The following is a 27,420-nucleotide window of genomic DNA, read 5'->3' on the forward strand; positions in this document are numbered from 1 at the left end:
ATTTCCTTGGAAAGGAGCCTTTGTATGCAAACAAAAAGAGCAGACTAGCCTTTTCTCCCGAGATACGTTAGTGTAGCAGAATAGGCCTCAGCTGTGGGAAGTGAAATTAAACATGATGACCGTGTTTTAACATGTAATTACTGGCTCTAACAGAGGAAGAAGACATTTTAGACAGCATTTCATCCGGGCACAGCAATGGATTTCTTTTTAACTGCATGCACAGTTGAAATTATTATCTCTCGTCAAATAAGCCCATACCTTCCTGTTTACTGGGTAAAAGAGGCTGGATTTTATATCACTATCATCTTTATTTTTTCATGAAATAAAACTTTAGCACTGGGTACTTGAGTCCACAGACAGGTCAATTTGGGAACGGCCGGAGAACCTGGAGAACCTGAAAACCCGGACAGAAGCCACACAAAGACGGGGAGAACATGCAAACTCCGCATAGAACAGAACCACCTTGCTGTGCGGCGACCGCTACCCACTGCGCCACCATGCCACTGGCAAATTGAATTGTGAATTACGCAATTTAAAAAAATAAAATAAAAGATAAATTGCACAAATGTATCCGATGATTCAGTGATAAAAGTGTATGAATATGATCCTTCTTTGAACGATTTTGATACCTTTACAAACTTGTGGTGTGTTAAGGATGTTGTGTTGAGTGAGAAACTTGTGTTGGTTTAATTTATGTATATTTTGTTACGTTAACTCGTGAAACATCTTTTATTTCAAAGGAACATTCTAAATAATCCTAAAGGAATAATCAGAGTGAGGGTCCTGACTGAGATACTGCATGTAATAATCTTCAAGTATTCTTGTTTAATGTTCAGCAGTTCCCTTTATCTGTTTTAATTTTTCAAAATGACTTTTTTTTTTAAAAATCAGAGCGTTCAGCAAATCAATTTTCGATGGATTCATTCTTCACAAAAACAAAAGTAAAAAAAACCCCCACATTTTATGATTACAATTGTATTTTGTTTGGTTTGTTTATTATTTTCCTACTATTATTTGTTTTTGAATGTGAATTTCACGTGAATGTGAATATTTTGTAATTTGCTTTTTGTGAATAAACGTGCTTTTAGAAATGAAACGGGCCTGACAAGCTGCAGGGGTGACCAACGGATTTGCCTGCAGTTCGATTGTTCTGTGTTCGACGGTTTTGTTTGTACTATAAACACCAGGTCTTCTCCTCGGTGTGTGATTGATGCTGTCTGACTGGATAAACGGGACTGAAACGCGCAGTAAACACGGAGCTTCGGTGAAAATGTTCGGCCAGGTGACCCGGAGGACACCGAGTGACTCTAGCCGTGATGACAGCCGCTTCTCTGGGTCGGTCTGAGGCGGGTAGACGGTGAACGAGCTTCCTGAAGGTTCGTAGTGTCAGTTTGTCCCGTCTTCACTTCAAGTGTCTGCAGCCATTTCCTGGTCAAGTGGTCGAACCCCGCAGTCGTTCGTGTAGGTCCACTGGTGGACGTGGAGTGTCGTGGAACACATGTAGGAACACGTTCTGTTTGGTTCCACTAACGGGAACGAGAGAACTTGAAACAGGACTGAGTGTCCCGCGTCGGCTTCCGTCGGCCCCGCTGGGGTCCACCGCTGGACGGTGAGAGCGACCCTCCGGATGGGAGCCTACATGTAGAACACAGTTCCCACGGCCGACATGACACGTTCGGACCCCCGGTGGTCTGCGGTTACATTACCGGCTGGGCGCCAGCTACAGATCGTGGGTGACGTCACAACCGAGCCGACAGCGGCCTGGTCTCGTCCCTGCGTGGACGGCCTTTAACGGGCTGGATGATCCGGGTGTTCTGTTGTCTGATGGCTGGTCACCAACTCACACCCGCACCGACCGTCCGTGGTCGGGTCCAGCCCGGTGTCAGGCTGTGTGAGGCGGTGCGTGTCCTGCTGCCGCGGCGGGGGGCGACACGGATGTCCACGCACGGTCCTTATTTAAACGTTCAGTTTCTCAAGAGACTTCTGGGCCCACGCCTCGGTGGACATTGAGGTCCACTTGGGATATCTGTCCTTTTCCCACCCTACATTCTCCTCAGTTTGGTTTTGTGGCTCCACAGAGCAGCATCCCAGAACTGGTTCTGATCCAGATGGTTCTGAGATGCTGGAGACGAATTCTTTTTTAGAAATGGTCTTTTTATTACAAATGATCATTTTCTGTTGAAAATGGAAAGAAATCTAAGCAGGTGACTCTTCAACAGGACCCTGTTCTTGGGGCCAGAGCCGTTATTGTAATAGGTAGTCCTCAACCTACAAACACAGCTGGTTCCGAAAGGTTGTTCATAAGCTGAATTGTCGTTATTTATTAAATTTCAATTGATAATTGCTATGTGAGGTCATTTTAATGTCATTATTATCCTAAATGCGAAAGTACTACAGTGCGCCCTCGCACATTTGCACATCAATGCTGCGATTTCACCTCATTGCGGATTTTTGGTAGGCAGTCACGTGATACCGTACGCGCATTCTATTGGCTGACGGCATAGAGAAGTGCGTTTGGTTCCGTGAGTCTCTGACTTATGTGAGACACAAAAGTCCCGTGTTGTACTACCTGTGTTGTACTGCCTGTTGTCTACCATGGGTCAGAGAGGACTGCAATTTCATCTGTCCTGTATGTCGTGCATATATGGTACATTTGACAATAAAGCTGACTTTGACTTTGACTTGACTTTAAACAGCCGATAAGAGTGTGGGAAAAGGTAATGGAGAAAGAAAGTGGTTTAATATCAGTGGGGAGGGTCATAAACATTTAAATTACCATAAATGACAAGAAATAGTTCATCGCTCAATCGTGGAATTTGTCGATTGCAGAATTTGTCGATTGCGGAATTTACCGATTGCGGAATTTGTGTGGTTCCTGGAACACATTAAACGCAAAGAATGAGGGTGCACTGTATTCTCCAAGTACTATCCTAGTACTAGCAATGACAAAGACAATTACAGGACATTAAAACAACACAAAGTACAGTACATGTACAGGTGATTTAGAGTTCCGTTGTTCTCAATTATACGGCAGTTGGGGGAAAAAACGTGGAAAAACAAAAATCAAGTTTACTTCATTTCACTCGATTTTATGTCTGTCCACCACATGCTGGGGTCATAAAATCAATATAAAACCACTAAAAGCACATAATATCATTTTACTGCACAATAAATAACAAAAACATAATATATTAAAATGTGTGTAGTACTGTAGTAATTACCTTAAGAGAGAAGGAAGAGGAGTAGGGAGGAGTTAATGACGGTCGGAGGCAGAGTTGTCATTTGAGAGATGGTCACTACTATCATTACCTATCATTACTTGCCTTTTGCTTTTTACAATTACCACCATATTCACTAGTCTTGTTTTATCATCCATGATAAACGGCAACAGAAGGACAAGTTGGAGAAGAGTTGGAGCTGCGTGACACAATGGTGCTGCTCAGCAGGGGTTGTGGCAGAAAGTGGAACTGCAGGATGATGGTCAGATATGGTGGTGTGCGTTTGTTTGTATCTTGAGGACCTCCTGTAATACCTTTCAAAGCATTAGGTTCACCTCTGACATCAGGACCATGCTGTTGCATGTTAGTTTTATTGGTTGATCAAATGATATTTTGGTCAGTGGTGAAGCCACCTGTTTTCTGTCTGGTCAGTATTCCAGGGACTGTGGTGAAACAACATCACAGCCGTGACACATCGAGGATGCATCATCACTGTGACCTCATGACTGAAACCTCATCACTCAGAACACTTTCAGAGGAGGTCAAATGAGGTCTGTCTGAAGTAACAAGTTTAGTAGTGTGAATGTGTGCCAGTCCATGCGGATGGAGGACATGCTGTCTGATGTCCTTGTAGTTAATGTGAAACATACAAGTCTGTCTTAGCGAGGTGAGCAGACCCTGGTGTCATGGCTAAAGGAACAACAGTGGCATCCTACTCACTTAATATCCACAGAAATCTGTTAATTCTTGACTCAGGAGGAACTTAATGAACTTTCCACACACATGTAAAACACTGTCGTAGTTAGAGTAATGTTACTACACATTTCTAATTATTTGAGTATTCATAAAAATTCAGAACATATCATTCGTCCAGTCACGTCTTCCTTTGCGTCATAAATGTTGTATTCCTGTGGATTATTGACGTTAGGCATGACGTCTGGTTGGATTCCGGGGGATCCCTGGAGACTGATGATGTTGTGACATACTGCTGTCCAATCTGACCATCTAGTCTTCGTGTTAGCATCAGCAATGAACGGCCACTTAAGTTTCACTTGATGACAGTTTTACCTTGATCTTGAAACTGTACGTCATGCTTATTTATTTATTTTAAATTGATAGTTATTATTTTGCAGAAGAGTTTCAGCTAAAATGAAATGAAAGGTGTACAAAACCTGTCCACTGGGGCAGCAGTGGCTCAGTGGTAGAGCAGATGTCTCAGACAGATCGCCACAGCCATCGGTGGATCAAATCCCACTCCCGCCATGATGTCACCAGGAGTGTGAGGTGACGGTGGGAGGTGTCAGCTCACCTCCCAGCCACTGCTGAGGTGCCCTTGAGCAAGGCGCCGTCCCCCCTACCTACAAGCTGTTCAATTGGGGCACATTCCAGAAGCCGCTGCCCGTCACTCTGCCTCCCAATGTGTGTAGTTTGATGTTTATGTATTAACTGCATGCTTACAGGCCCCCTTGTGAGCTGTGTTCAGGGGGCCTGTATACTGTTAAAAATACTAACCTGAGTGACCATGTAATTTCCCCTCGCAGGATAAATAAAGTATACTTCTTCTTCTTCTTAAAAACTGTGGTGAGACCAGCGATGATGTTTGGCCTAGAGACAGCGTCACTGAGGAAAAGCCAGGAGACAGAGCTGGAGGTAGCAGAGATGAAGATGCTGAGGTTCACTTTGGGAGTGACCAGGATGGATTGGATCAGGAATGAGTACATCAGAGGGACAGCACATGTTAGAGGTTTTGGAGATAAAGTCAGAGAGGCCAGACTGAGATGCTTTGGACATGTCCAGAGGAGAGATGGTGAATATATTGGTAGAAGGATGCTGAGTTTTGAACTGCCAGGCAGGAGGCCTAGAGGAAGACCAAAGAGGAGATTTATGGATGTAGTGAAAGAGGACATGAAGGTAGTTGGTGTGGGAGAAGAAGATGCAGAAGACAAGGTTAGATGAAGGCAATTGGTTCGCTGTGAAGACTCCTGAAGGGAAAAGCCGAAAGAAGAAGATTTCATTTTATTCTTTTGATAGGTCAGGCCTATTGAGTTGGGTGTTGTGAACCCTATCACTGAATACTAAATCCTGGTCCAAAACGCATTCCATGTTATAAGGACACAACTACGGAATGGCACTATTTGACACGAGACACCATGTGCTTCCCTTGCTTGTGTCATGCACAACAAAGTTGAGGTAAGGCAGCAGCCGTGGGCTACTAAGAGTTCTTCTGTACTAAGAGGCCTTAGTAGTCTTCTCTTCTCAGAGGTCACCAGAGGAGTCTATCAGCATTTGTTTTACAGGGTGAAGCACATGCTGATAGCTCTGGTTCCCAGGCTGTAGGATCGGTCTGAGCAGTAGGTCCGACCACCTGCCTGGGTCTAGACTCAACCAGCTGCGTTGGACCATACCTCAAAGGAGAGGCTTGGATTTCTTGGGAAATTTTCCTCCTTATACACTGTAAATATTTTCCCTCCTTCAGCCCCTCTCTCATGCTGCTAACCAAGTCTGTTTCCCCTGCTTAGAGCGCACACCCCTTTGCTATTTGATCTTTGATTCAAGCCTGACTGTTTAAAAGATATCAAAGAAGCATGGCCAACTATAGCTTATGTTCAGCAGCAGGATAAGTCTGGGTCCACTTTTAAGAGCTTGATTCATGTTATTTTCACATGGGTGTGTAAGAAAACTTTGGTCAGGAAGGCTGACTTTAAAGTCTCCAAAATGTGGAGTACAACAGATTGTAAATGTGTTACCTCCTGTGGTGAAATGTTTGATTTCAAAGTCATGAGTCTGTCGGTAACTGTCTGCTCATTAAGTTACTGAATGGACGTGGTGCACTAAACCGTTAGCTGTATCCCACCATGCTTCCTGTTTTGGTGTGTTGCTATGTAACGAAAACAGTTTTCTTTCTCTTTGTTCACAGAGCTGATGCATCCGTGGTAACGTCCTGTTTAAGATATCTAACCTGAACACTGTTTTGTTGATGTTTTAGACATGACAAGAGTCCCTCACACAGGCGGTTCAGTTGAAAAACTCAATTCAGACTTCACAGCTTCATAAGCAGATAAACATGTACATCACTGGGCCCACGTTAAAAAACTTCAAGTGGAATGTTTTCTGAATTTACAAGAGAACTCAAATAATTAAGAACATTTCACCAAATTCAGAATATTCTCCCACTGTACAACTCCCCAAAAACACAATTTCTTCAAATTTTTTAAGGTAGTCAGGAGACCTTTCATATTGGAATCCAAACGTACCATATATGACAAGTTATTGATTACGAAAATGTTGCTTTTTTCCATTTTTCACAAGTATTTCATTCAGTTTAAATCTGTCTGTGTGAGTTGCAGCGTTTGCATGATGAACCACGGAGTAAAAGACAAGCTGAGAATGCAGAGAAAATGTAGTGAAGCTTGACAGATATTACAGATCTCCTTTCCTTCAACAAAACAAGACAGCAACATGTGGTATTAACCCCCCCAGCAAGGATTAATCCTGGAGGACAAACACCCATTTTGTACATTTATATGGGGGAAACGTGTTTCTAAGAGGAAGCACATTCACGGACTTCAGCTGTCTTTACGACTAACCGTCTGCAGATATGTACTCTGAGTGATGTCAGAGTGTGTAGTGTGTGTTCACTCCTCTGCTGTGAGCTGTCCACATGTCATCGCAACAGGACAGACGTTAACTCCACGTAGAGACATAGTAATAATCAAAGTGAACCTCTATATGCCACACTCCTCGTGTCAGACGTGTGACCATGTTTCATGTTGTGAGTGTGTTTTCTGACTTTGTGTTCACAGGTGAGCAGCTATCACACAGCCACGTGGAGCTGTTGGTTACTATGGATGCCTGTGCTTGTATTAGAAGACCTCCACTCAGGTCCAGGGCCTGTGTTCGCAAAGAGGTGTGTCTGCGTGGTTGCTATATATTTCATGTACGACAGTTCAAGATCCTTAGACTGCATCTTTAGACTTTCACATGATAAATTTCAGTCAGATGTAGGTTAGCTTACAGAGCAGACTGTATTGTGCATCCACCAATATTGTTTACGTCTGTGTTTAAAATGTTTCTGTCAAGCATGATGATACAACACTGATTTTATGTGCTTACTGTATCTTTGAATGTGGTGTTTTCCCATGAAATGGACAGGCCGACAATTTATCCCTATTTCCGATGTGATGTTGATGAGATCCTGCTCCTTGAGAAAGTCTATTAGTCGTGTGTTGCAGAACTTTCTTTCATGCATGTTATAGTAATTGACAACTTGGTGGGTCATTACTTCTGTTGATTACCACGTATACAGCGCTCACCTTCATTGTGATTGCAGACTGTGCGTGACAACAGTCCTCAGTATGTGAAGAGGCTCTTCAGGAATAAAAAGGACCTTTGCAGCATCACCTTTGAGGTGTCAGCCATAGACACAAGACTGACAGAGGTTTGTCACCCAGTCTTCAGTTCAAATATACGTCCATATGTATCCAACAAACCCTTGGAACCTGAGCATCATCTGTGCTTTTTCAGATTAATTTTGTGTGTCTGCCTGGCTCAGGTGAGGGGGAAGATGCCACCCAACAGGCAAGTTTACATGACTGCAAATCTCAGTAGTATCACATTTAAATGATGTCCTCAAGTCCGTTTCATGAAGCAGTTTCAATAAAATGAGTCAAATTCTTGACTCTGAGTTGACCTACTCTGAGTTTAGAAACTCAAGAGTTTTCTGTTTCTCAGGTAGTTTAATCAGCTTGGAGTGATTTCACTGGGAGTTAATCACGTGCAACACAACTCTGAAACGTTTCTGTCTGAATTTCCCCTCATTTCAGAGTGAACAAATCGAGTTTTCACTAAACATGCTCGGGGAAACAGACTGCTCATAGACTTGTCATGACCATAAACAGTCTGGAGCTGTTTTCCTAGTGAAGCTTTTTGTTTTCCATTCCAGGCACTGTCATCTCTCCCAGGACGCCTGGGTGAACTTCTGAGGTCCCTCCACATCCACAGTCTCAAGAATGATGAGGTTCTGCTGCTTAAGGGCTCCCGCCGGCTAGCAGAACACAAAGACTCTGGCCCTCAGGTGGGTGACAGGCTTTCACATGAACCAAATGTTCTCAGTCAACCTTCTGAGGAAAAACTGTGAACACAAGGTTGGGAAGCAGAAGGGAAGACAGAAGGAAACGAATGAGATGAGTTACAATTTTGGATATTTTTGTTTTGGCCATATGTAGAATTAGTGTAGTAAAATTACTCTGCTTTAACACATTTTTAAAAATTCTCCTTCTTCATTTGTAAGAATGAGCGTAGATTATTTGATAGACTAGAAAACTCCACCCAATTTGTGGTTATGTAAATAATCATATTTCATTTTGGAATGTACGTTTTTACCAGTGTAAAAAAACAAAAGGCCTGAATCCAGGATGAGATGTCTGTCACTGAAAGATTTTTTTTTAAACTTTTTATTTATCTTATTTTTTTTGGCCATGTTATTATAATAGACGTCACACCTTCATCACATCAATAATAACATCCGGAGAAAAAAATAAGCCATTTGGCTTATGAAATTCCTGTATCTTCTTTTGCTTTTCCTCATGACTTGCTGATGAAACTGTTCATTACTTTATCATCGTTTTCATACTTTTCATAATAAGAGTGGGGCAGATTTCAAAATGTTGTTTTGGTGGGGTTGTTTTTTCAATCCATGATTGTGACCATGTCTTTTCTGGGACTGAATGATACTCTATGTTGGAGTTCAAACAGGTTACATCTCAGTCTGTGAACTTCTCATTTGTTTCAGACAATGACCTATTTGTCTACACTTGGAATGAACTCGCAGTAATTTTATACCCCATTAACGGAGTACAGACATAACAATATACTTGTGAAATTCTTCCTGCAGTCTTGCTAGAAAAGAATCTCAGTGTATTATAAAATAAGAGTTTTTTTTAACATAATTGTCTTGTTTTTTGGGGACATGATCACCTTAACACTTAGTTGACTTAGTTGACCTGTGCGCTACTTCTTCTACTTTTCTTCAAATGTGCATAATCACTGGACAACCAGGCTCAATGTTCAATCTTCCTTTATTTTCTCCTTTCCTTCTTTCCCTGCTACCAGTTTTTGTTAAAGGCTGTGTGTGTGCTGCGGCATCATCTCAGCACTAGTATCTACCCTCAGACCAGTGTTGGAACTTTGGTGAGCTTGCTGGGTTGCTACATGGCAGGCCTTCGATATGCTGTGGAGCTTCAGGCATTTCAGAGAGGCACAGCTGAGCCCAGCCAACCAGAGGAAGATGATACCAACCAATCTGTCTCTTCAATTGAGGATGACTTTGTCACAGCCTTGGAGCATCTGGAAGATGACGACACAGGAGACAGTCCTTGTAAGTCTAATGTCTAATTCTTAATGGCATCTAGTGAGAATAGAGATACAGTATTTTCCACACTATAAGGCGCACCTAAAAGCCTCTAATTTTCTCATAATCCCTTAGTGCGCCTTATAATGAGGTGCGCCTTGTATATGGATTAATATTAGTATTGGTTAAAAACAAGATCGCTGAAAAAAAGCCGGCAGTCTGGCCAGCAGTCATGCTGCACTACTGTGGTGCTGGAAATGACCCACTTTAAACTTAATTGGTCCTAAAAATGCCATTGTGCTGTAATCTGGAATCTAGTGACGGTCCATTCTATCAGTCTGTGGAAACACACGGAGAAACTGGCATAAAGGTGAATGAAAGACCCTCAAAGCTGAACTTCCAGCCTTTTCTGAAATTTCCAGAGCTGAGTCACTGCTAGACAAAGGTGTCTGGTGTGCTGCAATTGATTTGCAAATGTAATTCATACCTGGAACAGCATGTTACGGGGGGGCAGGGGGGCACATTTAGCCTTGTGTATTCTGTCTGCAGCGACGTTCGGTGAGATTCACGGCGGTGAGACACCGACGTTAAAGTCAGTTCTAGGAGTAAAACAACGTGGCATTTGCCAGTAAATTATCAGCCTGACATTAAAAACTAGTTAAAAAATTGTTTAGGACACACAGCAGCAAATAGCTGCACCTCACCTCCGACTCGACTACCGATCGATCGAAACAATATTTAATAATTAATAAACGAAGACGAACGTTGGCACTTAAATATCTGCTTCGAACTTCAGATCAGGAAATAATCAGGCCTGTTAGAACTGAGCGGTCCACTCAGAATGAATTTAACCAGTTTTAATGTCAGGTTTTTTAATATGCGGGATGACGTCATTCTAAGGCCCCGTCCACACGATGACGGATTTTTTTGAAAACGCACACGTAAACGCATCAGTGCGTTTATAGCATGCTATTAGCATGCCAAACCATGTGGTGGCAGTATTGAGTCAAATTTTATCCAATAGGAATCCTCCGTGTTTTGTTGTCACAAAACGCCTGCAAGAATGCTGCCATCAACAAGGTTCGTACATCCATCATGTTTGTACACACGGGCCCATAAATATGACGTCACAGCGGTTTTTGTTGCAGGCCAGACGTCAGCGTTTTTAAAAAGTTGCGGATACACCGTCCACACGACAATGCAGACCCAGCGTTTTTAAAAAAGTCCACCAGGCCAGTATTTCAAAAAGTTGGTTTTCGTTCCGGATATCTGCGTTGTCTTGTGGATGGAAGGCGTAAACGCAACAAAAAAGTTGCGTTTTCAAAAAGTTCCGGCATCGTGTGGAAGGGGCCTAAAATGTCAAAGTGATCAAGTGATCAGGTTTCCTCGATGAGGCTGAGAATGGCTTCATTGACATTACAATAGCCGTTCACAGCTGATTTAAAGGTACTCTCAGTCATGAATGCTCTGGCTAGTGGACGGATAGCGCAATTACAGCCACTCGTTTTTTAAATCTATTTTAATATTTTTTATTATATGCACCTTATAATCCAGTGCGCCTTATAGTGCAGTAAATACTTCAACAAAATTTTCTTTCGTGTATGAAAGTTTTTCTCTCCTCTCCATATCTTGCCTTACAGCTGTATCTTCCTATGACCATTTTAAAAAGCATGATGTGGCATCACAGACAGTCTCAGCTCATAAAAGACGAAAGGAGTTGTCATGCTCCCGTGTTATCATAAGCTCATCTTCGAAGAAGTATTCAGCCAAACATAGGGCAGGTTCCGATGTATCTGTCACAGTACAAGGGTCGTCAGGCATCGAGCCACAGTGGACTTACTGCAGTCCTGGAGCTCGTCTTACTTGGCCTTTGGCTCATGTAAGCGAATCAGAAGAGTCGGACTGCTCTAGCCCTAGCCCCATCATATTTTTGGATGAGGTAGGCTACCAGAAGAGCCTGCTGGCCAAATTGGACATCCCCCAGGTTCCAGGAGGACCCAGAGAGAGAGTTGAAGACTCCGACTCTGAAGTCAGTGAATTTTTTGATAGTTTTGACCAGTTTGATGACGTTGAGGATCTATGTGCAGAAAGCTACACTGTTAGCATGCCTATGGATGCCAACTGCGCACCAACTACGCAGAAAAGGGCTGCTGAGTGTAGTACCACTGGCTTGGTGTCTAAATATGTTTCTCGTAGCTGCTCAACTAAGGGAATGAATCCTCACTGCTTTGACCAGCCGACTCTGCCAGCCAACGTCAAAAAGCCCACTCCCCTTAAACCATCCTCTCCTTACTCAATTCTATCCGAGGTGCCTGACTCCCCTCGACTAGTGCAGACTCCCTCTGAGGAGAACGGCGGCCCGCTCTTTAGTCCTGTCAACTCCTCAGCCTTCAGCCCTCTGGTGGACTCCAGTGGAGCAAAGGAATACTTCTGGAAGACAGATGAGGACGGACATGATAGCTCAGAGCTACGTAAACCCCAAGATCTCTGCTCTCTTTATAAGACCTACTTAGACTTTGCCAGCAGCCTGTCCAAGGAAATTCTGGGGTCTGTGTGTGGCCACAAGTCTGCCATTGATATAAGTGACAACAAGAATCTCAGCTGTGTCTGCCACAAGGAATTCAAGAACCCTTCAGGCTACCTGATGAAACTCTCTGAAATACAGGAGACCGTAACAGTCAGCAAGCTGCAGAAGAAATCGCAGTCACTAAAGAATGGGATTCAGAGGTTTGCCACGGACCTGGTTGAAATGAGCTTGGGCAGTGCCTTGAGAGATATCCAAAAAGGTGTGTCCTCCTGTACTACCACCTTGTGTCATCTAGCTGCCAGACTCACATCATCTGTGTTTCAGATGGCCTTCCATGAAATTGGCATGCGCCATGCCTATGTTTTGAAAGAACGAGCAATAAATGGATTAGCTGGCTTCCTCGTTGGAGAAGCTGTTTCTGGGGCTCTTAAAGAGTTCTTGACTGTGAAAAAGCAGATTTTCCACAATACAGTTACACGTTTTGCTGCTGATTTAGCTGAGGAACTGGTGTTTGAAGGTATCATGGAGGTGTGCCAGTTCTCCCACCCTTCAACCCCCTTGACCCCAAGTGATTGGTCGTTTGGCTACAGGCAAGAAGAAGAGGAGGAGGAGGAGATGGTTTCGTCCTATGCTTTGGACTTATCAGAGTCTGTTATCCAGGAGGCCTTCATAGAGCTCTCTCAGGCTGATGTTACTTTCACTAGCCAAGCAGCCATTAGTGTGTCTCTGGATAACGTCTGTTATGTAAATGCTGATAACTGTAGCACTCATACCAGCAGTACTTTTGCTAACCAGCAGGTTGTAAGCATCAGTTCAACTGAGACAGTCCCAGGAACTTCGGGAGAGGATGCTGCTTGCACAGTAAAGAAAGCTTTGTTCAGTGTTTCAGGCGTGGCCAGCAGTATTTCTGTGCCCCAAGCAGGACAAGCCCTTTCTCACCTCCAGGGTTTTGAGAAGTCTAATTTGACAAATACCCAACAGGACAGCCCGAAAAGAGAAAATGTATCCTCTGACACCACCCCATGTACAGAAACACACACTTTCAGTCATGGAACTCAGACTCCCATAGGAGACCTCTCTCACGGAAAGTCCCAATTTCGAGACTTCTCTGGCAGCATGGTGGATATGATAGTAACCGAAGCTTGTGAGCTAATAGCTGGTTCTAAGATGAGGCAGAGTTTTGGTGACTCAGCTGATTTTTTCTCAAAGACAACGGGAAGCAGAAGTGACTCCTCTTCTAAGCAGGACACAGTTAATTATGAGCCTATTGATTTCTCTTTAGTACAGGGATCTGACAGGCCGAGTTTACCGTCCGATAGTAGAGACTCTGAGTCTATTGAGCAAGCAGCAGACCATAACATTCCTCAGCTTTCCTATCATACAGGCTCTCAGCAGCAGGAGGCAAAGAGTCCGAATACATTTGAAATCCCTTCTCTGATGAAAGATACTCTTGATGTGCTTGACACTGAGGTGATTGGGCAGAGGAGGTCACGTACTGAGAATGACTCAAACTTAAGCTCTTGTGGGATTCCTGTCACTCCTCCTCCTACCCCTCAGCAACCCAGTGAGATCTCCAAGGAAAAACAGATTAAGCTGTTCTCAAAGAAGCTAAAAAACAAACTGACCAAAGAATTTTCACCTGCAACTCCCCCGCCCACCCCACATCAACCAGAGTCTGACTACGGTCCAAAAGACATTACGCCTGAGGCAGTCAAGGCAGAATTTATCAAATTGATGAGGTCTCTCTCTGATGAGGCAGATGGAAATGACGATGATGAGGAAGAACTAGCAGAACAATGTGCTATTATTGGCACAACCAGATATTTAGAGATGGGGGGTGTTCATGAAATGAACCATATGTCTTCTTGTCAAATATCCAACAAGGAAGCTCTCCAATATGCTGAACGGTTGGCTTGTCACATTGTCTCCATGGTAACAGAGATGGACACCTTGGGAATGGAGGAGCATAAGATGGTTATAAGTAAGAGTATTGGGAGAGGGAGAGATGGTGTGGTTCACTTCTCAGAGCAGACCTTAAACACCTTGTGGGTATATGCCGGAGAGGTGGCAGGAGAGGTAATTAATGACGTGAAAAACATGGTGAGCTTCTCACAACAGTGTCCATGTCACATAGCTCACAGAAGATTAAGCTCTGACAAATCAAGCTCAGAATGTTTGCATCACCATTTTCATGACCTTTCTCAACTCAGTTCAGATCATAACAGCGACTTAAGGGTAGAGAGGTTGGCTGAGCAGTGGTCTAAGGACTTGATAGCATCTGTCTTGGAGTCTCCCACTTCCACTTCAAGCACCGTATTCAGCTCTAGCTCAGGCTTGTCCTCAGAGTATCCCAGTTGTGAGAGTGTAACTGATGAATATGCAGGCTACCTCATTAGAGTGTTAAAAAAGGAAGGAGGTGGTAGGGATTTGGTTCTAGACCAGTATGCAAGTCGTTTGGCCTACCGCTCCATAAAACTAGGTCTTGCTCATGCCAGTCACAAAATCAAGCAGAGGTCCTCTGGCACTTGCCTTTTCTCATCCAAGTCACTGACAGATGAGTGGAAAACCCCTGGAAGAGAGTTCTTATCACCCCACACCAGAGAAGAATCAGGACCCTTAGGTGAGAACGCTCGTCGTTGGGCCCCCGAAGAGCAGAATCAGAGGGAATACATGGATCTCTTATGCTTTGCAGAGTCTTTAGCGTACAACATCACCTGTGATGTCACACGCAAGCTATCTCTCCCCTCTGTGCGATTGCCCAAGTCTCTCACAGATTCCTGTCTTTATAAGACATCTAAGCTTGAGGATATGGCAGAGAATCTCATCAGGAACTCACGCTCTTGCCCCCTTTTTTCCAAAGAGTCTAAGAACAAGCATTACCATAGTACAGGAAGCCTGTATGATGGAAGCTACAGGACAAGGGCGATGCAGGTCATTGAGCATTATGCCAGAGAAATAGTTGATGACACTCTAAAGATGAGTCTGACTTCAATGGGACATTCAATGAAGGATTACCAGAGGTCCCAAAGCCATGATAGACACTCCCACACACAGAGGCTGACTGAGATGCCATTACTAGGCCAAGCCCTGGGAAGGAGGACATGCCATTTTTGTCAGGAGTGCCCACACTGCATTAAACTTACCAGGAACCACCAGTCAATATTAGGAAGGAGGAAATTTCAGTCAAAGGCTGAGCAGCTCTCTAGCATGCAGATTCCCAAGATCCACATTGACCAGGATCACAAGTCAGCGTTTGCAGAGGAGATTGTGTCTGTGGCAATGGAAACAGCTAAGCGTGAGCTCAGTAACACAAGTCTCAATGCTGACAGCGGCATTGGCCATGATGGGATCAGCTACGCGGACAGCCTAACAGCTGAGATCATGATGTCAGCCCTGTCCAATGTCTGTCAGACCGCCAACATCAGGTAAATACACCGAAACTTCCTTTGTGGTCGTCTGTGGTCCAACTGTCATGTCCTTTTTTTCACATTATGGCAAAGGCCATAAACAGACGTTATAGAATTTAGGCAGCTGTGTTTAATTACCTTCAAAATCCTCTACTACTTTGCTACTATTTTAGACACAAGTCTGCCATTTTAGGAAGCTTCCTTGTGAATTTGTAGTGCAATGTAATTATTTTATTTTTTCATCTCTAAAGCCTTCTTCTTTCGGTCTCCTTCCATGTCCCTGTGTTAAGCTCCCCTCGCAGGGAAGCCAAGGAGTCCACAATGCCCCAGCAGTTGAGTGTAGGAGATGACAGCCTGGGTAGCTGGTCCAACCTGAGCTTTGAGGACGAGCACCCAGACGATACCAGCAGCTTTCTTCACCTCAGCGACAGGTATGCAACCACTGCCTTTCTCATGGTAACTGTACTTAGCATCCAAATATCTATTTACAGAGAACTACCTTATTTGTTTGCATGTCTACAACATTTATGAAAAAGTGTAATTGGACTGCAAGACACCATTTCTGACTATTAGTAGTGAGGAAGTCCTGTCACGGTGAAGTCAGATCTGTAATTGTACAATAGTATTTGCCATTCGGAATTCATGTGTGTGTGTAATCAGATTTATGAATGTGTAAAATATTATGAAAATGTCTGTAATCAAATTTCCAAGTATATTGAGATTTATAAATGTGTAGATGGATAATTTTCAGTTTTCTCACACATTTGTAGATCTCTAGGATGTAACAATGAGCCACAGTGCAGTGGAATCTTAAAAACAGACTATTCACTTAAACATCTGACTTGAGGGCTTAATGTCCTGCTCCTGAAGCAAATATGATACATCAGTGGCCTCCAAACGTTTTTTGTGCCACAGACTGGTTTAACGTCAGACAAAATTTTCATGGACCGGCCTTTAAGGTGAGACAGATAATTACAAACAAATAAAACGACACGACCATCAGAAAAACTGTTTTTTAGCAGCTTTCTTTGATCTTTGGAGTTGTAGGTTGTTGTTCTGTCTCCTACCGGCTCTTTTATCCTGCGTAAAGAAACTTTCCAAAGACTTTTTTTTTTTTTTTTTTGGTTTTGCTAACTTAGGATTGTCAGTTTAGCGGTAATGTATTCTGTGTTAGTGGTCGGCCCCTTTAAGAAGGTAGTCATGTGACTGAGGCAAGCATCTTGACAAGCATCACGGGTGACTCAATCGTAATTTAAACTTTTTTGTATTCTTATTTGATGCATAACGGCTTTCAAAACTTTTCAAATAATTTTTTTTTTCTAAAAAATTAAGAAATTAGACAAATGAATTCTTTGATTTTATCTCGGCAGTACTTTTATTTTTGCATTGCTTATATTGATGACAATCAGTGACAACTGACGATGGATATGCTTGTGTCTCCCCTAAACCATAGGCAATAACCTGCTGCTACGTGTCTCATGGTTTTTCTGGCTCTTTAAAGCTGAACAGATGAATTTGATATATTTTCAAAATTATACAGCAAAAAATTGGGATGCAAAAACAAAAATTGGGATGCAGTTAGCTGGGTCCCTCACACAATCCTCTTTTCTAAACCCCTGAGCCTTAGAGGATGTCTTTCACACTCAGTCATGAGACTGTCACTGGCTATCTGTAATCCTCTCTTTGTGTGAAACAGACATGCTTTACTAGAGGATTCCAAATCTTTCATAATTATCCACTTCCCTCTCAGTTCAATATGAAATATGTCACCTAAATTAAGTGAAAAATAAGCATAAATGAACACAAATAACTTTGTTTTGTCCTCTGAACCGGGTCAGTGATGACACTCTTTAGTTGTGAGTCCAGAGCTCGTTTTGCATGTAGCCTGGGAAATACATCATACATGTAGTTCCCAGGCGTTGTCTGAACCGTTGTGCATCAGAGGTGTGACGGGAATCATTTTAATAAAGGAACACGACAGTCCAAAAGATTTGTCCTTATACGAATAGTTTTATTTACACGATAAACAGTTACTGTAATCCTTGTCTTTTCGATTCCTGTAAGGTATCATTTCCAGTGGACGGCCATGACAGTATTGCTGTATTTTTGTAAATTCACATATAAATTCTCATATATACTGTAAGTCATTCTGATCAAAATGCGTCGGTGTTGGACTGGCAGACAAACACTGAGACGCTTCCAACTGTAAGCTGGGCTCATCAGTGTGAACAGGAGTGTTCTTGTCCAGTAAACTTGTAAAGCAATTAAGAAGTTGTGATGTCCTCAGTGCCATAAAGAAGTCAAACACACTGATGTTTAAATGTAACGATCTGTACTATGGTATTATAATAACAAGGATTTATTTTGAGCTGTTTAAAGTAGCTTTGAAACTGTGTGTTTTCCTCTTTCTTACTGGTATGGTGACTATATGTGTAGTACACAAATATTTGTGGTTTTGATTTGAACAACATGCAGGGAGGGCAGAAAAGGACAAAAAGAAAAAGATTATGCTGAAAGTAGAAAAGAGGGAGTTCTGCTGAGAATGTTTGTGAAATACACCACAAGCATAAAAACCTTGTTGTGTTGTCAACATTCTTTTTCATCATTTGTGTGGCTGTGAGCAAAAAGAGGGAAACATTTGGGCCGTAGGAGTGATTCTGTGATAGGCTCTCAGTGGTGTGTTCTGGCAGTGATTGTGTGGACATTCGTAGGATGTAATATTGGGAGGAAATGCACGTCCATTCAACAAAAATATTCACAAATTAGACATTTCTAATTTTAAACTTTGAAGAATAATTAAGAAAAAGAGACAGATATTACTGTGGATAGTACGGATCAAGACGAAGAAGAAGTAAAGAAAAAAACAGCAAAAATCTGAACATTTGGATGCTATTTTTTTCCATGAATGAGGCACCAAAGACAAAATAATGAAGGTGCAGCTTACAAAAAATTTGTGTGTGGAGAAGGTTCTGTCAGCTTGGTGCGGTGTCAACAGGAACATATATGAATTAAAGGCAAAGAAAACTAGCAAAAGTGGAAAAAAACAAAACTGTATTGCATCTTTCTTTATTTCTAAAACTTTTTTTAAAAGAATAACTACCAGGCTTTAACATTTTGATAAAAATAATATATAATTTTACTCTTCATTTTTCTTTTTACTTTAATAGTTATGACGTTGTTATTAATAAAATCATTCAAATTAACAGTTTGTATAGTTTTTATGTTGTACTATTGGAAAATGTAGTGTACTATTGACAAAAATGTCATGTTGGGATGCACACATTTTTTTGAAGCGCATCCCAGAGATGCACTACTTTCTTGAGGTAAAATGAACTCTTCTATATCCAACGCATTGAACTCCTTAGAGAGCCCAACAACCATGTGACCCCACAGATGAAACTGAAAGGGAAAAGATCACATTTCAGTCCTTAGTGAGACACTTACTGTGATAGCTGTCAAAATGAATAAGCTGTGACCGTGTGTCATTAACCCTGACTAACTGACTATCTAACTAACTCCCTAACTAACTCAGATGTTGTTGGATATTTGGTTTGAAAATCAGCAGAATTTGGAGAACATTCCTCTGGTTTGAATCTCACTGGCATTATAGATTATCAGATAATTATAAATGATGATTCTAACTATCTAAAAGGTTCATCAACATAAACTTTGTGCTGGATATTCTAGCTAACAGTTGAAACTGAGGTGGGATGGTCGTGCGGTGGTTAACACTGGTCAGTCTGATCTAAACCTGTGGACAAGCAGTTCTGAAACATAGATCAATAAGAACAAACTGCAAACTCTGATTCTATGTTTGTTGTGTTGCACTAGCTGTCTTGTGTGTGTGTGTGTGTGTGTGTGTGTGTGTGTGTGTGTGTGTGTGTGTGTGTGTGTGTGTGTGTGTGTGTGTGTGTGTGTGTGTGTGTGTGTGTGTGTGTTCAGTTGTGCATCACCTGCTTTCTGTCTCCAGCAGCAATGGGAACAGCAGTAGCTGGAGCAGTCTGGGCCTGGAGGGGGAGGCGTGTGAGGAGCACGTGTCGCTCTCACTCTCCGACAGGTGGGTTCACGTCTCCATCCATCAGACCTGAGGGTTCCTCTAAAATGGGACAAAGTTATTGTTGAGTCTGCATTCACTGTAAAGTCAGGGTCTAAGACAGGGGTATTCAATTAAAAGTCACTGAGGTCCGACTATAAAAATGTCCTCGTAGTAAAAGGTCCAAACCCAAGCTCTCTGAAAAGCTGCTTCAAGATGTTAATATTTCTGATTTTCTGGTTGCTGTTGAAGCTGACGTTGGGAGTTTTTCCACACGTCTCATCTTTCTGTTTTCCCCCAAACAAAATGTCATCAACAGCTTTTAAGCACTTCTTCACAACTGTCCCATCACTAAAGGATGGTTTATGTTGCCCCAAACTCCACCATGTCTTTAGTGAACCTCTGTTTGCATTTTTCTCGTTCATTTTGCCCTCAGCTCGGACTTCAGGAGATAATTCTGTGCAAAAGCTCTGTGCTTTGTTTCCTAGTGGCGCTTCATGTCACCACTTTTAATTCATGCTACGTATTCAGACCATATGAGGTCAAATGGTTTTGAACTGCCTGACGGAGGAATAAACATAAATTCCGTCCACTCATTGTTAACCAGCGGTTTTCCTCGTTAACCTCCCTTCGTTTGGAGCTGCGCTGTCTCCCTTCTTCTGTGCTCCTGTAGCGGTAAACTCACAGCGGCAGCGAGCTGTCTCACTTCCTGGTACGCTGACAGAGCAGGGTTGACAAACGATCTGATTGGCTGAACTGAGGAGCTATTACCGTATTAACTGGAGGAGCAGCGCCCGCCGTCTGTAGCCGCGACCGTCAATGAAAATGCTCCAAGAAAATCTCCTCTGGTGAATTTATCATGGAGCGGACACGGGTCCGGACAGAACCATCACGCGGTCCGGATCCGGACTGCGGTCTTCCATTTGGTGACCCCTGGTCTAAAAGATCCATCAGCACACGATTGGAGCCAGATTGTCACGTGAAAATAATTCCAGACGTTTGTCAGTGAACCTTTGACCCGAACTTTGTCTCATATAAACCAGTTTGCTAGACCACCATTGTGCTCCAAGGAAAAAAAAACAGGCTAGACATGGAATTTTCTTCTTTATGCTAATTTTTTTTTTGCAGTAATTTGCTTTTTCTGTATTATTTGCAGTATTTTGGTTTCCTAATAGGTTATTTGTAGTGTTTATGTATTTTCTATCTTGTTATTTAGCTTTTCAAGACTGCCTGTGTGTGCACCTGCTAGTTCTCTAGGTGTTGCCATCATGGACCTTAATTAATAAGGAAAAAATCTGACAGATGAACTGAGTCATTAATATGTTTAATCCACATTGCCAGAAAGTTTTCTTATGCCACTGATTGAGTCTTCTTCCACCGTGCGTCAGCGTAGCAATGTAGTGCTCTGCTTGTGATTGGCTGGGGAGTGTGCACAGCGAGAAAACTTTGAAGTACCAAGAAACCTGCAGTCAGTGCAGAGCAGGAGAAAGGTCTGGGCTGACCTGACGGGAGAAAGGAGAACCAAAGAAAAAGAAATGAACGTCTTCTGCTTTTAAAGACAAAAATAAATTGTGAAATTAGGATGTTTTTGGAAAAGTTAAATTACTGTGAAGCAGTAGGAACGTGTAGAAATTTCTCACACGAGAGAGTAGGACAGCATAAAAATACCATAAACTCTGGACTGGAAGCAGCCACTTTTTTCCTCGTTTTGATTTGATTTGCCAGATATTAACCTGAATCTGGTGAAAACGTGACATTTCTAACTGGTTATTTCATCCAGTGAAGCTTTGTCCTGTCACTGTTCACACCAACATAGAGTAACCCACGGTGGAGCAGCTGTCGGGTTCAGGAACTGCCAGTAGGGGGCAGCGTTATCACATAGTCAGGTTTTGTTCTACCGAAACATCAGAAATTCCTAATCCTGACACATTCGACCACAGACCAACCGCTTGGAGAAGAGTTGGTGCCGGGGTTTACTTTTACGTGTTTAATTACAGAAAGTAGTGAAGAAAATAGTCATAAATTCTATATTTGGATGGAACAAGTTTTTTTAAACAGGAAGCCCCCTGACCCCAATTTAAAACCAACACTAGATTTGTTACCTCTGAACGTAGCAATTAGAAATGTCAAGATGTGTTAGAACAAAATAATGTCTGTCATAAATGTCTTACTAGTCCACACCAAAATATTTTGAAGTGTTCTCTAAACGAAACGGGGAATAATTTAGTGCTGTCAAGTCCTGTCTGAGGCGCTCGGTCTTTTTAATGTCGTTGTTTCACAACCCTGCTCTCACATTCAGGCGATGGGATGTCTGCCGCTTTGGGCTGTGTGGTTCAGTCTGTTTACCTGCTGGCATGGTCGCAGCGTGAAAAAATTACACAGTTGATGATTAAGATGATAAGTATCTTTCTGATGTTGCTTTTTGTCTTTTGATCAAGATGACTTTGAGCTCTGACATCCTGCTGTTAGCTTCATGTTTCTCCCTTTGGTTCTCTGAACCTGTGTGACCTTCTTTGTCTTCCAACAGTGACAACACTGAGGACAAGGAGACGGAGGTCAAAGAAGAATCCAGCGGTAAGATTACGATAAATCGTACGTGATCTGTTCCAAACTGTTGCACCATTGTTGTGCTGTTTCACTGACACATAGGTTGAATTGCGGGAGCAGATACCAACACTGTTGTGGGTCTTCATGCCTCTTCTGCTTGTGGAATGCTGTAATGCTGCCTGACATGACCCACATGCTCACTCTAAATAACCTCGAGCAGCACTGATGCATAAACCCTGTGAAGACAGAACTTCCAGAACAATAGAGTTCCAGTCAAACGCTGCCGGACCCTTTAGAGACGGTACTGAGGTATTATGGGGTGAAATGTAACTCTTGATTCAGGGTCTTCCTCTTTCCACTCCCTAGACTCTGAACGTCTGGTCCTGATTCCGTCTGGTGTTGTGTGTTGCAGTCGGGGATTTTTCCACCCCCATATTCAGCCACACTAATACTCATTCATCCACTCCCTCCATAGTCTCTCCTCTGGATTATGTGTGTGTGTCATAGTGGAGAGTGGGGCTCCTCGTGGTGTAACTCTGCTCTGGAAGCGTGGGAACCCAACGCTGAGAGGGGCTGGCCTGGGGTCCGTGTCTGAGATGGATCGAGGTGATGGTTAATCTGGAACGAACCGTTTTCCTGTTTCAGGGACGCTGTGTGTGGACCGGACCCCCAGGGCGCCGCTGGTCATCGTGAACTCAGACTTTAGGGAGCTGGGACGCGACCCTCAACACGTGGCTGCGGACCCTCAGCTGAAGAGCCTGCTGCAGTGGGTCGCTGCCTCCATGTCTGACATCCCCCACATCCAGCTGACGCCTGATGGGGAACTCCAGCAGGTGATCGCCGCGTGTCGTAGAGTAACACTGAAAATCACCATCGCTGAAAAACTTTGTTTTTGGTAATAAAGTCCTCATTTGGGAAAGTTTTTAACCCAATAACTTTTTGGGTCAATCTTGATCTATGATTTAGTTCAGCAGGTTAGGCTCTGCTGTTGATCCCCCCCCCCCCCCCCCCCCCCCCCAAAGCGCCTCTGGATTAACCCAATACCCCTTCTGTCTAAACACTGAACAGAAAGACATTCTAAAGTGGATGATATACTCCTATTTAAGTCAGATCTATATTTTATAACCATATAGTATTTAAATCTAAGATCCATTTATCTATTAACTCATTGGCTGCCAGTTCTTTGTAGCCACTGATCTCCTTCAGTCGACTTTCTCTGGATCTCCAGACATTTATTGGTGTTTTCTTTCTGTTCTCTACCGATCCCATGATGCTTCACTCTGAGCGACACCGTGTTTGCTCGCGGGACCTATCCCATGATGCTTCACTCTGAGCGACACCGTGTTTGCTCGCGGGTGACCTCTGACATTCACAAACTGTTGCACCGTAAGCCGCTGCAACTTTTCCGTCTTCCTCTGATCCTCCATCCACTGGATCAGTCGTCATGGTGACAAATTCATGATTAGAAGCCTGATTTTTAATCGCAAGCTCCGCCCGACCGCCCCCCCCCCCCCTTCTTAATGGGAAAACATGATTGATGTGTAGAGACGTGACAATAAACCTGGTTGTTATGGAGATGACTGACTTGAAGGGTTCTTGTGTGGCCTTCCAGCTGCCAGCGGTGGTCCAGAGGCTTCAGGACAGGAGGTGCCGGGTGGGGGAGCTGCTGCACATGCTGCTGCGCTACTGTGAAGACAGGCAGACGCACGGAAAGCCCCCAGGAGAAGAGCCCGTCCAGGCGGGAAGGAAGCTCCACCACACCCCCCTCTTTCAATGGCTCCTGGAGCACACCTAGGACTCGTCACTGCCCTCTTCCTGCTCTCCTCTTGTCGGCTGCTGACGAGGCCACGCCCCTCGGAGGACGCCTCACCAATCATCCGACTCACTCTGATGAATGTGGACCGCCTGTTTCTTTGCATTGCATGCCGTGACCCAGAGTTCTTGTGCCGTAACGTGTCGGTTCTGCCCTGTTTCGTTCCTCATTCCTCAGCCTTTGCATCAGTCACCCGTCGTTTCGGCGATCGTTGTCCACTTGTCAATCGGGGTGGGGGGGTGGGGGGGGGGGGCTCACGCCTCGCTGCCATCAAGCTGTCGCTGCAGAGAGAAAAAAGAAAACGGAGGGAACGAGTGAAGGAAACCCCGTCGCTGCTGGGTGATGATGTCATCACCCTCACAGCCCAACCCTGCAGTGGTGTTCTCACATGTTAAGAGACCAGCTATACGCACACACACACACACACACACACACACACACACACACACACACTACACCTTTGTGTACTGACAGCTATGCCCAGAAGTATTCCATTCATTGAGTGGCTGTTCTTCGGTGTCACTGGAGCACTGAATGAATGAATGAATGAGTGATGATTTGATTTGATGACCCCTCACATGAAATCTATGCTGCCATGCATCAAGGTCACTGTCCCACCCTTTATCTTTAGTCTGTTAATGATTGTTGACTCTACAATCATAAATAGCACTTAAAGAAGTTGCCCCTTGTATACCAGCATTGGTATTTTTGTTCTATTATTACTTTAAGAAGTTTTTCCTGGCCTCGGTTTCCCTTGTTGTCCGACATGGTACAAAAGAAGTGTCGATGTTTTTACCAGGATGATCGGTATTAAACACTATTTAAGAAAGATATTTTTGAAGCTCTAATGGAACATGAGATGCTGCTCAGCTTCAGAGCTGTCTGAAGAAGCCTCGACGCTTGGCTCGGTGTGGCCAAACGCGGTGTGGAAAAGCGACTGATCCCCGCGAGTCTGTACTGCAGGAAACAATTGTCAGTGTCTGTGGCCCGCATCCACCTCGGGGAAGATCCAGTGACGCAAGATAGTGAATGTTCACTAATGAAGTCTGCACCTCTGAAACCACAATCTGCATTGCTCAACCGTGGACTCCCACATGACGTCACCGAGGCTCCGCAGCCACCTGATGGAGTGAAGAACTTGCTGACGGCCCCAAGCCGTCACATACACACCCATGTTACTCACCAGCCCCCATGTGTGCATCCACACACACACACACACACACACACACACACACACACACACACACACACACACGCACTGCACGACCAGCTACTTGCTGAGAAGCACTTTTATTATTAGTTAGGACCATTCCAACTCATTTCTGAGACAGCATGAACGCCTCACTGCAGCATCTAAATGTTTAGAAAGTCCAGCTTCACAAGGGAAGATCATCAAGATACATGATGATTTGTTTGACTGTTTATTTTGTTCAATTTTTTTTTCTTTGTTTTTTCATTGAGAGACTTTAGGTGGATTCAGTTCTGTAACGTCAAATTTGTATCAGGACTTCCCTTTGTGTGTTGAAACCCTTGTAATATAAACAGTAATGCATCTAATCTAAATAAGTGTTGTTGGTGTCGTTCACCTGCATGACTTAATAGCTGTTTACTTTTGAGGGTCAACATGTTCTTCATGTTTCTGCCTCCACTAACTGATTCGTCTGCTGGCTCACAGTTTGCTTCAGGCTGCTGCAGTTGCTTCATCGCTCTATTGTTACAAGTATTTGACTGATTTGTTTACATGCAAAGATAAATAAAATAAATTCTTTAAAAAGGATAGTAAAATATACGCTTGAACCTATTATAGCTTCTATGTAAATGAATAGTGAGGAAAAAAAAGTATTAACCTGTGAGAGTTGCATATATTTTGTTTTGTTTTTTAATTAAAGGAATGTATTAAGAGTAGTGGGGAGCGTGCGTCAGTGTTGAAGTGATACCGGTGTGAATGTCCAGCTGCTGAAGAAGAGCTGTTCTACATTCCTGAACTCCCACTAGCCTGTTGCGCTATATTGTTTGTGAAAGCTGAATGTGTACCTGCAGGGACTCGGCTGCAGATGCTGTAAATCTGGTTCGCTACTGGTCCCAGTTGCCTCTGTCTCAACACAGACAGGGAAACTGAGCACTTCTGTATTTTTCCTGCTTCCTTGTAAAATCCTGCCAAATAAAGGTATTTAATAAGTTATGTAAATTATATGCCAGTAAGTTCACTATTTGTTGTCTTAGTTGCTTTGCTAAATAGTTTACACACTCAAAGCTTGAAGTCAGAAATTTTATGTTGAAACTTGGTGTGACAATAAATCTTTTTCATGTGCTCTTATTTGTCTCTGTTTAATGAACAAATATCATTTTTGGTTTTTCTAATTTTAATTTATTTCTCTTGCATGTTTTGCTCAAGGACTTCAGAGTTTTGCCTGGTTGAAAACATCACATTTGGTATCAAATAACATTTAAAGGTTGATGTTTCATCAATTGATTAAAGGGGTTTTTTCAGGTCTCTCCATATATATAAAAAATACAAATACAGTGTAGTTGGACATCTGGCAGCTGAATGATATGACATAAAAAGAATTATACGGACCCTTAAAAGCTAAGTACGTATGTAATTAGTCATATAATTGAATCTCTGAGAAATGACAAATATTCCCTTTGGCGACGGAAGGCTGATTTGAAGATATCAGTTGGGCTTGAGGAATAAGTGATCAGAATGGGGAAAAATGTAGAACTTGCTCGTGATTGTGAGCGGGTGATGTGTGGTGATCACGTGCAAACAATAAATAGAAAGAATAATGCCATTATATGAGACTCATTTTATAAATCAGGATTAAGGTAGATACAACAGCACATCCTCACCGTATCCCCTCTTAGGGGTCTGAAACGATCTGTTTATATAACATGTTCAATCCCCATCTGAGACTGTCAACCTATGCCGTATTCAGTTTGTTGCAATGCCTTACACATACACACACACACACACACACACACACACACACACACACACACACACACACACACCACCGCTGATCACTACAGCTCATTTCAAATCAGAAATAACCCTGACACATTATTTCAGTGTTTGCTTTAACTAATTCATATACTTTGAACTATAACTTATGACTTATTTACATTAGTCATAATTTAATCGTGATTTACAATCATGCAGTGGTTAAACAGTTACACAAGGATCAGCACTGGGGCCAGTTCCTGTCATTGTTATGTGTTTCCTCTAGGTCAGTGGTCCCGGCCAACGCCACGGACCGGTTTAACGTCAGACCGTTCTCTAACGTGTGGCGGATAAATTACAACAAAAATAAAATGATACAACTAGCATAAAAACATTTTCTTTTTCTAAATCTAATAATTTGATTGAATCCAATGTGTATCAACTTTATTAGCAACGTTCTCGTAACATCGCACCAACTTTCGTTTGTTTTGCCAGCTTGGGCGTTTTAATTGAGCACACACACACACACACACACACGCTTATCTATCCATCCATCCATCCATCCATCCATCCATCCATCCATCC

At 43.0% G+C, this 27,420-nt stretch overlaps 1 protein-coding gene across 3 annotated transcripts; it reads left to right on the plus strand.

The window, feature by feature from the left end:
- akap11 (A kinase (PRKA) anchor protein 11) lies at positions 1–26,211 on the plus strand. Of its 3 annotated transcripts, none has more exons than XM_068328498.1 (12): positions 1–1,376; positions 7,022–7,125; positions 7,549–7,656; positions 7,743–7,796; positions 8,161–8,292; positions 9,330–9,594; positions 11,208–15,519; positions 15,792–15,932; positions 19,472–19,558; positions 22,062–22,108; positions 22,727–22,914; positions 23,694–26,211. In XM_068328498.1, the coding sequence occupies exons 2-12, from the start codon at positions 7,063–7,065 to the stop codon at positions 23,874–23,876; spliced, it is 5,580 nt and encodes a 1,859-aa protein (XP_068184599.1). In that variant the 5' UTR covers positions 1–1,376; positions 7,022–7,062; the 3' UTR covers positions 23,877–26,211. The 3 variants fall into 3 exon arrangements, with proteins under 3 accessions (XP_068184599.1, XP_068184601.1, XP_068184600.1); XM_068328500.1 differs by having other exon boundaries at positions 2–1,376; positions 19,475–19,558; XM_068328499.1 differs by lacking the exon at positions 1–1,376 and adding an exon at positions 1,403–1,609.
- The last annotated feature ends 1,209 nt before the right edge of the window (positions 26,212–27,420 follow it).

Source organism: Antennarius striatus, chromosome 12, assembly GCF_040054535.1.
Source record: "Antennarius striatus isolate MH-2024 chromosome 12, ASM4005453v1, whole genome shotgun sequence".
NCBI classification, from domain to species: Eukaryota; Metazoa; Chordata; class Actinopteri; order Lophiiformes; family Antennariidae; genus Antennarius; species Antennarius striatus.

Excerpts from the sequence above, each read along its gene's own strand:
- akap11 (XM_068328498.1), top strand. The coding sequence starts at position 7,063 with ATGGATGCCTGTGCTTGTATTAGAAGACCTCCACTCAGGTCCAGGGCC. Across the intron at positions 15,520-15,791 it reads TGTCAGACCGCCAACATCAG|CTCCCCTCGCAGGGAAGCCA; the intron begins GTAAATACACCG and ends CCCTGTGTTAAG. Across the intron at positions 22,915-23,693 it reads CTGATGGGGAACTCCAGCAG|CTGCCAGCGGTGGTCCAGAG; the intron begins GTGATCGCCGCG and ends GTGGCCTTCCAG.